At 39.0% G+C, this 14,332-nt stretch overlaps 1 protein-coding gene across 2 annotated transcripts; it reads left to right on the forward strand.

The window, feature by feature from the left end:
- The first annotated feature begins 42 nt into the window (after positions 1–42).
- Positions 43–14,323, forward strand: Tbrg1 (transforming growth factor beta regulator 1). Of its 2 annotated transcripts, none has more exons than XM_077796967.1 (9): positions 43–403; positions 1,933–2,003; positions 2,622–2,854; positions 3,752–3,888; positions 4,185–4,331; positions 6,854–6,951; positions 7,176–7,286; positions 7,967–8,109; positions 13,821–14,323. In XM_077796967.1, the coding sequence occupies exons 1-9, from the start codon at positions 317–319 to the stop codon at positions 13,877–13,879; spliced, it is 1,086 nt and encodes a 361-aa protein (XP_077653093.1). In that variant the 5' UTR covers positions 43–316; the 3' UTR covers positions 13,880–14,323. The 2 variants fall into 2 exon arrangements, with proteins under 2 accessions (XP_077653093.1, XP_026260363.2); XM_026404578.2 differs by lacking the exon at positions 13,821–14,323 and adding an exon at positions 8,885–11,257.
- The last annotated feature ends 9 nt before the right edge of the window (positions 14,324–14,332 follow it).

The following is a 14,332-nucleotide window of genomic DNA, read 5'->3' on the forward strand; positions in this document are numbered from 1 at the left end:
CAGCCGGCGTCATTACGCAACTTCCAGCGGGGCTTACTTCCGAGACAGACGCGGAAGTGTTAGAAAGCGCCGGCTGCCGGTTCCGCTGCAAAGTTTCTGACCCTGTAGTCCTCCTTGAGGACATCCTGTAGAGCTAGTATCGTGCAGGCCCGATTTCGCCAGACTAGAGCAGACAAAGCCCGCGCTCTTCCCCGCCAGTAGGCCTCGGAGCTGATGTCGGCCTCATCCTGGAGTCCCCGTAGTGGGGCCAGACCATGAGCCTCTGGTCTGCCTGGCCTCGTCGCCTCTGGCCCCGCTGCACTCCAGCAAGGCCAGGATGAAAAAGCTCCCGAAGAAGAGCCAGAACGAGAAGTACCGGCTGAAGTACCTGCGGCTGCGAAAAGCGGCCAAGGCCACGGTGTTTGTGAGTCTGACGGTCATTCAGCCCGCCTCCGCCTCGAAACTTTGCTTCCTCGTGAAATCTTTCCCCAGGCTGATTCCCCTCCCAGAGTGACAATGTTAGCTTTTCAGTATACGTTACTACTTGGATAAAATACATAATTTTCCTCATCCTGTTTTCTCGTCTGTAAATGAAAGCTAGTAACTAGTTACCCTACTGGAGATTAAATGAAAATTTTGCTTGATACTCAGAAGGTCTGCCAATAAATTTTATTTAATCATTATCGTTATTACTGCAGAACTCTCAGAAATGCCTGAGAATTAGGCACTGTTGAACCCTGAAGCTCAGGGACGATTTGCCCAAGGGCACTGTGTCAGAGCTTCACTCCAACTTAAATCAATTCCGCTTTATAAATTCCACTACACAGCATATTTCCCAAGTATCCCACTGTCCCATAACTGATCCCTTAACCAAACAGGCACATAAACCTTTCAATAATTTCTGTCTTGTAACCCACTTTGAGTCTCCTAGGTGTTTCTTAACTCCCACTCATACATTATGCCTTCTGCTCCTGCCTTTTTTTATCGTCGGGGCATCAAGGTCATTAAATGAATAAACTGGTTTGTCTGATATAACTTTATGTTACAACATTCTGATTTGCCTTTATGCCTGGAAATAGGGGTGGAGTCCTCGAATGTTCCCTCATATCTGAATCAATAGTTTATCCCTTCATTCTACCAAAAGCTTAAACAACTCGGCATTCTTAGAAGCATAAGAGTTTGTAAATTAGAATACTCCTTCCAAAAATATTCATTCAGCATTTTCTCTGTGCATTGGATAAAAATAAGAAAATTAAAGTTAAGAGAACTTGACATCTGATTGTTTCTTTTATCCCCCATATGCCAAAGTCATGAAGGAGGTTGTGTGAAGAAAAAGGATACTGCTTTGAACTTTCAAACTTAGAGGTTCCATCTGTGGGACATCTGGAATGGAACATTTCCTTCACAATTGGTGCTTAAGAGATTGAGTCATTGGAAAGATGGCACTGGAATATATACAAATAAATTATAAAGTTTAGGAATTTTAAACACTAGATTTGACTTCATTCCAGTTTGTCACTTTAGGGTATAATTATGGGATGCTTTGAGTTAGATTTTCTTTGTCTCTCAAAAACCAAAGCTCCCAGACATAATTATGTAATAGTATGAATTTAATTAGTATGCCATTTTCTCTGCTAATGGTTATTCTAATTAAAGTGGCCATCTATCTTGGTTTACCAGGGACAGTCCTACTTTACCATATTGTTCTTGTATTATTAATAGTGGCCCCTTTTCATTCAAAGGTGTCTCTGTGTGGGTAATATATAATTACCCTACCTATAATAGAACCTGACTTTCCCTAGAGATTTATTGATAGCTTGTCTGTAAAACATAGAATAGCTCTTCTTATCCAGCAACAACAGTCCTTGGTTTGAAATATGGATACTGTTCCCAGAACAATGATTTAACCTTTTATTTATTTTATTTTATTGTGTTTAAATTTTTTTCTTAAAGGAAAATGCTGCTATTTGTGATGAAATTGCTCGTCTTGAGGAAAAATTTCTTAAAGCAAAAGAAGAAAGAAGGTGAGCCAACTTCATTTTGTGTTCAGAATCACATTTTTTGTGATTAACATAGTGTAATTGCTCTTGGGAATTTTCTCCCGTTGGATTTTTATGTACTGCACAACCCCTTGACTGCTTGATCAAGTATAGAGAAAAAAAATCTGTGGAACTGGTTCCCAAACCTTGAAGTCATGTTGGACCATGATGATGAGACAACTCCTCTACTCATCTTTCTGAGTCTTCTTGCCATCTAATAAGTAATCTTATTATACCTCCCAAATAGCCAAGGGATAATATTCTACAAATATTTGTTCAATCTTTACTTCTCTATACAAAGCACAATGAATATATATACATCCAACTGATGGTATATGCCCTTCAGTCACCTGACACTTTCCAACTTTAAGGTAGAGGAGTCCTCCAGGTACAAGAGAGAAAAGCTACAATCCTTATCCTTGTTTCTTGAAGTATTGATTATCTTCTGGGACTTTGTTATTTTGAGAGTTCAATATGAATCTTACTTTTATGAGTGTGATAATCTTTGCATATAATTCTGGCTTTTTCTGGTGTTTGAGTGAAGTATTGAATTGAGACAAAGTGGAAGTTCATACCTCTGCTCCCTTTCCTTCCCAACCTCAGGTACTTGCTAAAGAAGCTCCTTCAACTTCAGGCTCTAACTGAAGGAGAAATACAGGCTGCAGCTCCTTCCCACGGCTCCAGTTTGCCCCTGACTTATGGTGTGGCCAGTTCTGTGGGAACTATACAGGGAGCTGGACCCATTTCTGGGCCCAGCACTGGGGCAGAGGAACCATTTGGGAAGAAATCCAAGAAGGAGAAAAAAGAAAAAGGCAAAGAGAACAGCAAACTGGAAGGTACATTGTGTTATCAGTTGCTCCCGTGGCTTAGCTACTGATGACAGACCTGTTACTGACTGGTAGACATATGGCCACATAAACACTTTTTAAAGTCTCTTGAGAAGTAAGTACCTTATTAGAGACACCTTGGATGAATAGATTCTTGTTAGACCTGGTTAAATGTCTAAGGGAGCAGACTGAGACCCCCTCTTTCCCTCTTCCTCCAACTCTCAGGGTTACATTTGCTTCAGTCTTTCCGAGAGGCAGGGAATGGGCTCGGTGGCCTTTTGAGCACACTACTAGCTTGGGAAATTTCTGATTTTACAAATGAAGAAGACTTAAAAATGTAATGCTTTAGCTCCTAAGCACTAATATTAAAATTGGTTACCATCTAGGGGCACATTAGAAAGATATTCAAGGCTTTGGGAAAGGGGAAAAATAGTGAATTCAGTGAATATAGATGGTCCCAGACTTACAGTGGTTCAGCTTAATGATTTTTCAATTTTACAGGATGTGAAGGCAATATCCATTTAGTAGAAACTGTATTTGAATTTTGATCTTTTCTGAGAATAGCAGTATGTATAGTATGATGCTCTAGTTCCATGCTAGGCAGTGGCAGCAAGCCACAGCTCCAGTCAGCTACACAGTCATAAAAGGAAACAACTGATATACCACACTGTGCTGTATTGCTAAGCCATGATATTTGGTAAGTTAGGTTAATTTTATGCATTTTCAGTTTATCCTTTGTTCAACTTACGATGGGTTTATCAGTACATAACCCCATCCTGAGTCAAGGAGCATCTTATATAATACCAAGGCTGACTTATTACCCTTAGCGTTCCATGTATAAATTTTTCCCTTTCCCTCAGCTTTTGGGAGGGGCCTAAAGTGGGTGACCCCAGATTTGCGTTTCAGTTCTGAAGAAAACAATCAAGAAAAAGAAAATGGAGGGAGGTGCTCGCAAGCTGGTTCAGCCCATTGCCCTGGATCCCTCAGGACGGCCTGTGTTCCCCATCGGACTAGGGGGTCTAACAGTATATAGCCTGGGGGAGGTGAGTGAGACCAGCAACATATAGAGAGGAGAATCAGAAAAATCTGGGAATGGGGTTGAGCCTTCCCTCCCGGTTCCCATTAGCAGCCCCTTGCTGATCCATACCAACCCCAGAAAATCTCCAGTCCCTATGAAACCAGGTCAGATTTGTCTGCTACACAGCCAACACTTTTTCTATTCTCTATGTGATTTCAGTCATTCTTTACAACCCAAAGTGGTTCTAAAGACTACCTCCATAAACACAACTTCTAAATCCTCAGTGACCTCAATCCCAGGTTGGGGAAATCTTTTTTATAGATCATCACCGACCGACCTGGCTTCCATGATGAGAATGCCATCTACCCTGTGGGCTATTGCAGTACTCGGGTGTATGCCAGCATGAAGTGCCCAGACCAGAAGTGTCTGTATACCTGTCAGATCAAGGATGGTGGTGTGCAGCCTCAGGTACTCAATCAAATATAACCTCTATTTTTCTTTTCTTTTTTTAAGAACTTTCTGTGTTCCAGGCACTTAATAAGTATCCTAATTCTGACACTTTTAAAGTGGATGCTATATAATTACCATTTGGATAGCCCCAAGATACCAGAGAAGTAACTGGCCCTAAGTCATATCTCTACTAATAAGTGGTTAAACTGGAATATGAATCTGTATCTGTCTGATTCTCGATTAATGCTTTTCCATTGAACCACACTACTTTGTCACCACGTGAGGTTTGATCAAGCCTGCTTATATTAAGTACAGGCTCAGATACAGGGAAGATTAATTTGATACACCACCATTTCAGATTGAACCAAAGTGGACATAGCATATGGCTGCATATACTCTTAAGGACCTGGGACTCCTGACCCCTCATGCCATTCTTCATCCTTCTTAGTGCTAAAATGTAATGCAGCTCACTTTCCCCATCTGTTACCTCTTCTTATTTGGGAAGAATAGACCATTTTCAGAGTTCCAGGCTTCACTGTCAGATGAGGTTATACATCACTAGAAAATTGTATGGAAGGAGGTTAGAGTCAACCTACCTCTAATATGAGCAAAAGGTGCTAGAATCCTGAGCCTGCCTGATTCACGTATCACTCCTGTCATCTGACACTGGTAGGTGAAGTAGAAGAGTTCAAGTACCTTGGTCATGCAGCAATTCTCTTCAGAAAGTAGCACAGAGATCCACTGTTGTAACAGTGTATCCTATTTATAACAAATCTGTAAGTGCAATGCAAATCTTAATCAAAATTCTAATTGAATTTTTAGTAAAAAAAAAAAAAAGTCTTCCACCAAAAGATAAAATGCTAAAGCATTTTCTAAAAATAAAATGTGTGATTTTTTAGTTTTTAAGATCACTAACCTCAATTGGACATTATTTTTAGATTATTGTGAACTAAATCTAGCTTTAATTTTTTCTGCCCAACTAACATTGTCTTCAGGCCAGGTGTGGTGGCACCAATCTGCAATCCCAGCAGCTCAGGGTGAGGCAGGAGGATTGCGGGGGGGGAAAAAATTGAGGCACTAAGTAACTCAGTGAGACCCTGTCTCTAAATAAAATACAAAATAGGGCTGGGAATGTGTCTCAATGGTCGAGTCCCCCTGAGTTCAATACCCCCTACCTCCCCCCCAAAAAAAAAGTTACTTCAGTATACAAATTAAATACATAAAATACTTGGTTGTTTGCAGATAATGTTATTTCATTGATCTGTTTGTCAATACATGCCAGTATGACTAGAGGTGTATGTGTCTTTGTGTTTGGCATTGAAGATTGAACCCAGGGGTAACTTGACATCTGATCTAAATTCCTAAATTCCTAACCCTTTCTATTTGAGACAGGAGCTTGCTAAGTTGCTGAGGCAGGCCTGAAATTTGTGGTCCTCCTGCCTCAGCCTCCAAATAGCTGTGATTACAGACATACACCACCATGGCTAGCCCCAATAAGATTTTCAGTTACTTGAGTATGTTTTATGCTGTAAATATGTTAAAGGAAAGTGTAAAAGAACATTTTTAGTCTTAAAGTAAGGTCAAAATGTTCCTTTAGCAAGATATGGAAACACAGAAGCTATAAAGGAAAATAATAACAGAGTCAACTTTTAAAAATTTAAATGCTTTGGCATGCACAAGGCCCTGGGTTTGATCGTCAGTACCACAAAAAAAAAAAAAAAAATTAAGTGCTTTGGAAAAAAAGATACCACAGAGTTAAGCAACAAACAGGAAGAACATGTACACCATGGGATTGATGTCCAGATACAGTACTCCTATAGAGTAATATAAAAATAAACAGTCAAGTAAGGAGGAAGTCACACCTTATTTTTGCCTTTAGGTACATATCAGACTTTAGTAATATCCAGTCTTGGCCAGGGTATAGGAAAATAAATATGTATACATTAGTCAGAATGAAAACTGGTAATCTTTTTGGAGGGTAACTTGGCAATATCAACAATTTTAATGCATATGTCCTTTGACCCAGAATACTTCTAGGTAATCTCATGTTTCCTAGAGAAATGTGCAAATGAGAATAAAGAATAACATGTAGCAGTGTACATGGAGACTGATCCTAAGTGTTTTTAAAATATCATTTTTATTTGTACTTAAGGATATAAGTAGCTGGATAGGAAAGGGCCCAAAAAGGTATGGAATTAATTAAATTTTGACTGCTGGAAAGCTGTCAACCAAGAAGTGTGGAATTGAAACAGAAGACTTCTGTATACTTGATTTTTTTTTTTTTTTTTTTTTTGTGTGTGTGTGTGTGTGTGTGTGTGGTGGAGCTAGGGATTGAACCCAGGGCCTTGTGCATGCAAGGTAAGCACTCTACCGACTGAGCTATATCCCCATCCCCTTGTTTGAATTTTTAACAGCACTATAGGGAATTGTGTGTAACCTATATTCTAGTATGGATACAGCAGCTTCAAGTGAAGAAATGTTTGTAGGAGGTATGACTCTACTTCCTCCTTACAGATTAATTGTTCCTTTGTCATTCTCAGTTTGAAATCGTTCCTGAAGATGACCCCCAGAATGCTATTGTTGGCTCTTCTGCAGATGCTTGTCATGCAGAACTGCTCAGGACCATAAGTGCTACTAAGTAAGTTGACCAACAGCTTTAAAAGATCCCTATAGAGCTTTTCTTTCAGTGTGTAGAGATCCCTTTTTAATATACAAAACTAACCTGCATCCTTCAGACATCCTAATAGCTAGAGTTTCCCGAGTATCTTTTATCATCCTGTGTATTCATACCACTTTTCCATTCTCAAACCTATCTCCATCTCTTCTAAGCTCTGAAGCTAAATTTCTCCCTCTCCTGTTTAGGGGGGAATTAATGCCTAACCTGCTTCCATCTGGAGCTGAATTTTTTGGATTTTCTCATCCAACTATTCACAACCTGATTCAGAGTTGTCCAGGAGCTCGAAAATGTGTCAAGTAAGTGTGGTCAAACTCATTCTATTGAGAGAACCTCAGTAATCAGCTGACCAAGGACCTAGAGCAGCAGTTACATTGATCTACTATGTCCAAGGCATACTTGCTTCTCAACAAGAGTGCTTCATTACTGACCCTTTTAGCCTCTAGGTAGCAGAGCAGAACCAGAAACCCCTGGACTTAATTATTACAGGTTCAATATCCTTTATCCAAAGTGCTTGGAACCAGAGGTGTTTTCGAGTATCTGCATATACACAATAAGATATTTGGGGGATGGAACACAAGCCTAATCATAGAAGTCATTTATGTTTCACATGTACCTTACACAGATAGTCTGAATGCAGTTTTATACAGTATGTTTTGTGCACCTGTGTGACCTATCACATAATAGGAGTGGAATTTTTCACTCTTGTCTTATCTGGGTACTCAGAAAGTTTCAAATTTTGGAGCATTTTGTATTTCATATTTTGGGATTTGGGATGCTTAACTTGCATCATTTTTTGTGTACTATAACAGCAAAAAGGATGAGAAGACTAGCAGAATAATGTATCACTAAAGAAGCCTGCCTATTTTACTTTTTTCCCCCTTTGGCTAATATATTTTTAGATATACATAGGAGAGGCCTTGGAGGTAGGAATGGATTATTAGAAGCAGACAACTTTGATTTCCCTTTGATCCTACAGTTACCAGTGGGTGAAATTTGATGTGTGCAAACCTGGAGAGGGGCAGCTACCCCAGGGACTGCCAGAGAATGATGTAGCTGTGAGTTTTGAAGCCTTTCAGAGACAGACCTTTGATGAAGAGCATAATGATCCCATTTTACCAGGTATTTTTTTTTCTTTTTTTTAGTTTCAGGTGGGATAAAATAGCTTTTTATTTATTTATATGTGGTGCTAAGGATCAAACCTAGTGCCTCACATGTGCTAGGTAAGCACTCTACCACTGAGCCATAATACCAGCACCTACCAGGTATCTTTTAACTTCTCCTTTCTGGTTTGAACATACTATCCCCTCTGCACCCATTATTGAGTATTCCATATATCTAGGCAGTAAGTGATGTAAGCTTTCACTGATCTAACCATGAAAGGTACTGAGTCAGAGGGGAACATGAGGCCTGCTTGGATTCCCAAATTACTCACAGAAGTCACAGGAAGCACCTGTGGTCATTGCAAAAGGCAGGACATTCTGAGTGACCCTTTGTGGACCACTACAGTGTCTCATTCTATAACCTAAGTAAGACCTAAGTGGAACACCAGGGGAAGGCTTCTGTATAGGGAGTAAAATTTCAAATGAAGTTAAACAATTCACCTCATGGCCTTGGTCCTACTGATGTTACTTGGATTGCTTCCCACAAATGGGAAGATCAATCAGGTATTCAGGCATTCAGATCATAATAGAGTTATATGTATGTAGGCAAACGATTTCATCTATTTCAGTTTTCTTTATGATAAAAGTAAACATCTGTCCTATTTTACAACCAAGGGAAAAATTGGACTGATAGCTGCAAAGGTGTTAAGAAATTAAAAGGCCATTTATGTGCCTAAACACTCTCCCCTAAGATTTCCAAGCAGTAGTAGAATTTAAGAAATTGCTTTCTCCAGGATCCTTGGAGCTCCCTGAGCTTCAACCTGCAGCCTTTGTGTCATCCTACCAGCCGGGGTTCCTGACACAGGGACCCTTGGTGGATACTCACCTGCAGCACCTGAAGTCTCCATCACAGTGCAATCCAGTTCAATCTTCAGATTAAACAAAGAGGGATCGGAGTCCACATCATTTTCATCAGGATGGATTTTTAATTTAAACTAAAATTTAGAATATATGGAAGAAGGCAGCAGTTCAGGAGTAAAGAAGACATTATCTTGTCATAGAAGTTTCTATGGTGACAGGTTACCCTGGAAAAACTGTTGATTTATTTTTAGTAATAAATTTCTCTTGACAATTTTGCTCATATTTCTCTTCTTGTAATCAGGACATAATCTTTTTTGTTTAGCTCTTCCTGATATAAACTTCAGTTCCTTAAAAATCAGAGTGAAAGACTGTTCAGCTGCTATTACAAAATGCCATTGGCTGGGTAGTTTATAATCAGAAATTTATTTCTCTTAGTTGTGGAGGCTGGAAAGTCTTTAAGTTCAAGGTGCTGGCAGAGTCAGTGGTGAGGGCTAGCTCCCTGGTTCATAGACAGCCGTCTTGCTATAGCCTCACATCATGGAAGGGGCAAGGCAACTATCTCGGGACCCTTTTATAAGGACACTATACAGAATCCTCGTGACGTAATCCTCTCCTGAACACCCTAATTCCTAATATTATCTCATTGGAGAGATTAGGATTTAATTTATGATTTAATACAGATTTTGAGTCTTTAGCAGCTACTAATTTGTGAAGGAGATAAGATTCTAGCAACCTTCCACTCTTGATTTTGATCCCAGTTGAGGACTCCCAAATCCCCTAGCCCCTACAACCCAGGCTCCTGTTTTCTGCTCATGGCAGTATTGACAAACAGATCCTCTGCTTGTACTCAAGTTGCAAAGTCCAGTCCAGGATACATCCATATTTTGAACATCTTTTAAGCACTGAGCTGCGTTCCCAGCCCCTACGTTCCCTGTTTGTTTGATGAGACAGGGTTTCACTAAGTTACTGAGGCTAGGAGAATGTGCTTTAAACTCAGTTGAAACCACATGATTACACACATTCAGATATAATCAGGGATTAGTTCCATCCTCATTTCACATAACCCATCATTTTGTTTTAGCCATCTAATTATATAACTCTGCATTCTATACAACTGAATTCTTTGGACATTGCTTATGTAGCCTTACTTGGAGGCCTAACTATCTCTAATGGCTACAACTCCACACTATCTATGGAATTCCTTAGCTCCCCATCCATCAGGTGCCCAGGGATGTCTGGAAATGAAAGGATCAGAAGTAGAATGGGGAAGCAGTGGTGAGAATGAATTGTTCACATGCTGTACTGCCTGACTACCAACTGAAGACACATGAATGGGATTGGCATTTTGTAGTAATAAATGTGACCAGCAGGGGGAGGGATCAGAAGGAGCAGTGTTGAGAGCACAGCAAACTGGCCACTACAAATGAACAGCAACTGTGTGACTGAAGTTCTATAACTTTTAAAATGCAAAATAAACAGTGTAAAACTTGAATAGTAGCAAATCCAGTTGGGAGGGGATCAAAGCTGTTGAGATGTTTTAGTGTTTTATCTTGTTTCTCTGCATAAATTGCCGGAGCATATTTGCACTTACACCAAAATAATAGATGCTGCTTTTATCAAATAGCAAATGTTTTTCTATGGTATTTCAGCCTGAGTAAAACTCATCCTAAAAGAGAATCTCATCTTAGACATTTAAATTATTTTAATAAATTAGTACAAGTTTACCAGAACTGTTTTTCAAATTACAATCAACCCATTAGTTTTTCATAAATTTAAAGAGTCAACACCTACTTTTTTTAAAATAAAATAGAACATATTGAAACACATCACATGGAAAAATATTGTAATTTTGATTTCAATTATAATTGTATATATGTATTTATATAAATATTTACAAATATGTATGGGGATATGTGAAATAATATTAAATGTTTTTGCTATGTACCAAGGTTTTTAAAAAACTTAGAAAACACTGCCAAAATGTATTTAAAGTATCTTTTCATCTATGAAATTGTTAAAATATTTTTAATTTGACAATATCCAATGTCAATAAGGGGTGGGAAAAAATACCTTGGTGGGAATGTAAATTGTTTCATCCTTTGGGAGCGTTAAGCTTATAGGTATCACAATTTTAAACATACATTTTAACCTGTTACTCATGTTAAGAACCCTAAGAAATAACTGAACGAGTGAGGTATGATGTTTGTATGTAACATTCTTCATAATATTAGTTTAACAATGCAGATTTCTAAAATATCCATATGCCTATTTTAGGAAATTGGTTAAATAAAGTATAGGGATCCACAGCTGTAATACTGTAAATTTTTATTTGCATCAGAAAATTTTGGTAGAATAAATTAAAAACAGATTACAAAAGAATATACTACATAGTGTACAATATTTAAGCCAAACAAATCAAGTGCATGTTTACCAAAATTGTGTTTCCCTCTTGATGATCTGGGGATGATTTTTCTGTGTGCTTTTCTTCAGTAGTCCAAATCTTCTACAGTGATTACTTCATTTTCAAACAGTAAAAAGTTCTTTTCATTGGGGGAAATATACTGAATTCCTACAGAATGTTTTAAATTATTCAACCACTAAAATTCATTTACATGTGGCTTCATTAATATAAATTACCTAAACCAAATTTTTTACCCTGTGTATACCAGGTGACTGGGTGTTAAGGAACTTTGGCTTAGAGTTCCTGCCTGTGTTATGAGGAGCCACTTCAGAAACCACTCTAAATCTGAATTTCAAATCAAATAGAGCTTTATTTACCTGGCCAGGGACTATCACCCACCGTAGAGACTCAAGCTCTGTGGGAGGACAGCAGCTTCCTGGCCCAACCAAGGAGAATATAAGCACAAAAACCACAACTCAGGGACTTGCTTATTGTCATGTAAGCTAGCCAATCACAGAAATTAAAACATTAATAAGTGGGATTTGTGGGCTCTAGGCAGGATTGGACTTTTCCAGTCAGCAAGCAAGCGATAAACAGAAGCTAAAAAAGCATTAGCTTTAGAGTTCACTTGACCACAGTCCCAGGTTCAAGCAGGTGCTAGACAGTCATACACTGAACTTGAGTGGGGGTTGGCAGGGCAAGAATCAAAGTCATGTAGACCCACAAGGGCATTCAAATCCAGGATGTAGCTCACTACTGCTGCTTCCTGAGCAGGGTATAATTTTTGGGGTACAAAGTGCGGCAATTTTTTATAAGAAAAGAGCTTTTAGTTTCTATTTCCTAGAAATGGGTCATGCAGTTCTCTCTTCACAGGGACAGTTACAAAAAAACTAAGATGGAGTTTCTGTAGTCACATCTTTTTACTCAAATGACTACAATGACCCTATTCCCGTAATCCCAGAAAGGTGGGAATTGTTGCAAATGACTAATGAGTCTCTACCAGAGCAATTGCTTTACACACTCAGTACTAGTAACTTATTTGATGCCTACTTACAACTACGGTTATCTTATGGCCTACATACACATTTTCATCTGTCATTTTACTAATATCTATAAACTCTGGCTACAAGATTAGATTAACATAGCAACTTGATCTAACATTATCTATATTAACCTACTTGCTTATATTTATTTACAACTATACTGACACACTGACTTATCCTATGACTTAAATCCTATGTTTTACAGTAACATGATTTTTCTACTATTACTTAGGTTTATTCCTGATGAACTTATGTCTTACTATCGCTTATCTGTTATCTTTCCTTATTCCTATAGTCTTTAATCTATGTCTGTTGCTTACTGATTATCTATTCTATCTTGCTTTATACCTATAACCTATATCTATGACTTATTGATTATCTTGATCAGTTCACAGCTGCAGGCTACTTTCAAATTAGAATAGCCGTGAGGCCGTGAGTATCAGTGCACTGTGTTGGGGGTTTTTAGCCCTCCCCCCCCCCCTTTCCCTCCTTCCCTCCTGACCTGCAGGAGAGATTGGGGGAGCATGCCCAAACGCGGAGGACAATCAGACGTGCCAGGGAGAACAGTCAAAGCAGGATCTCGTTTATTGAGAAAACACACACAGCTAATATAATGTACAATCAGGGTAATCAATGCCAATCAGGGTAAAGGTCAGCAGGGTGGGGAGAGTTCACGTGTACACCCATCCTACAGGCAGTAATGGGAGACCTGAGCTGTCCGTGAGGGCAAAAGGGTTCTGAGCCTATCCTAGAGGTGGTCCAATTTTTCATCACAACCCATGGCAATGCCTTCTGGCTAATCACCAGGCGCTCCTAGCCCCATGTGGCCCCAGGACTGGGAAGCCTGTAGCAGCCAGCAAGTTAAGTTTCCTCTGTTCTGATGCAACATGCCCCATGTTACATCATGCCCTACACACTGGGCTGGGTGAGTAGTAGATAGTAACCTGACTTTTTCTTTTGAGCCTCTCTGTTACTAGGATTGTGGTTCCCATGGGGCCAGATGCATAAGAGGTCAAAGTATAAGCATTAAGAGTTAATTTACACTAGGAAATCCTCAAGAGGAGTCAAACTTCCTAGCAGAGTGCAAATTTTTTTTTTTTTTTTTTTTTTTTTTTTAGATCTTTTACCAAATAAAATCTTGACGTTGATAAAACTATTCCTACTCTTTGGGATAGCACTAGAATCCCTTGAAAGGCTGATGTGGAGAAAATAGTGCTTATTGCATTAGTAGTATTCATTTTTCACATTAAATGGTAATTCTTTTAAGTCCATTCTTAACACAATTTTGACTGATTATAAAAAGATATACATCACTAATCACAATACTTTTATTCCCAACTTGTAATCAGTATAGTTTTCAAGAGCCATATATCTGTTTTTAACCAACCAGTAAGCTGCATTATGATTCTTTTTATTTATTTTTAGGTGGTGCTGAGGATGGAACCCAGGGCCCTGCCCATGCTAGGCAAACGCTCTACCTCTGAGCCACAACCCCAACCCCATGATTCTTAATAGTACATACACACAAAAGCCCTCTTATATATTTGTCTCATCCACATTATTTTTCTGTAGGATTATCATGTAGCTTTCTTTCAAGCTAACTTTTTTCTTCCAGGTGGATTATCCTTAGTTAAACTCTTACCTTTAAAAAGCCTGAGACTCAGTTTTAATTCTTATGACCTATTTGCCTCAGTTAGCTCTACTTCTATTTGTCTTAGTCCTGATTCCTCTATCCCTGCTGTAACTGTCACCATGTGCCTGCACTGAGCTCCTACCACAGCTGTTTCTCTCCATTCTTTAAGGCATACCCTTGGCACTTTCCAATATGACTGCCCAAGTGTCTGGTTGGTTTGTTTTTTTCTATCACATAAGGAAAAACTTTTGGAAAACAAAATTTCTCACAGAAAGAGTCAATAATCACTTGTCGGAGGTTTTTT

This window comes from Urocitellus parryii, chromosome 4, assembly GCF_045843805.1.
Source record: "Urocitellus parryii isolate mUroPar1 chromosome 4, mUroPar1.hap1, whole genome shotgun sequence".
Lineage (NCBI taxonomy): Eukaryota > Metazoa > Chordata > Mammalia > Rodentia > Sciuridae > Urocitellus > Urocitellus parryii.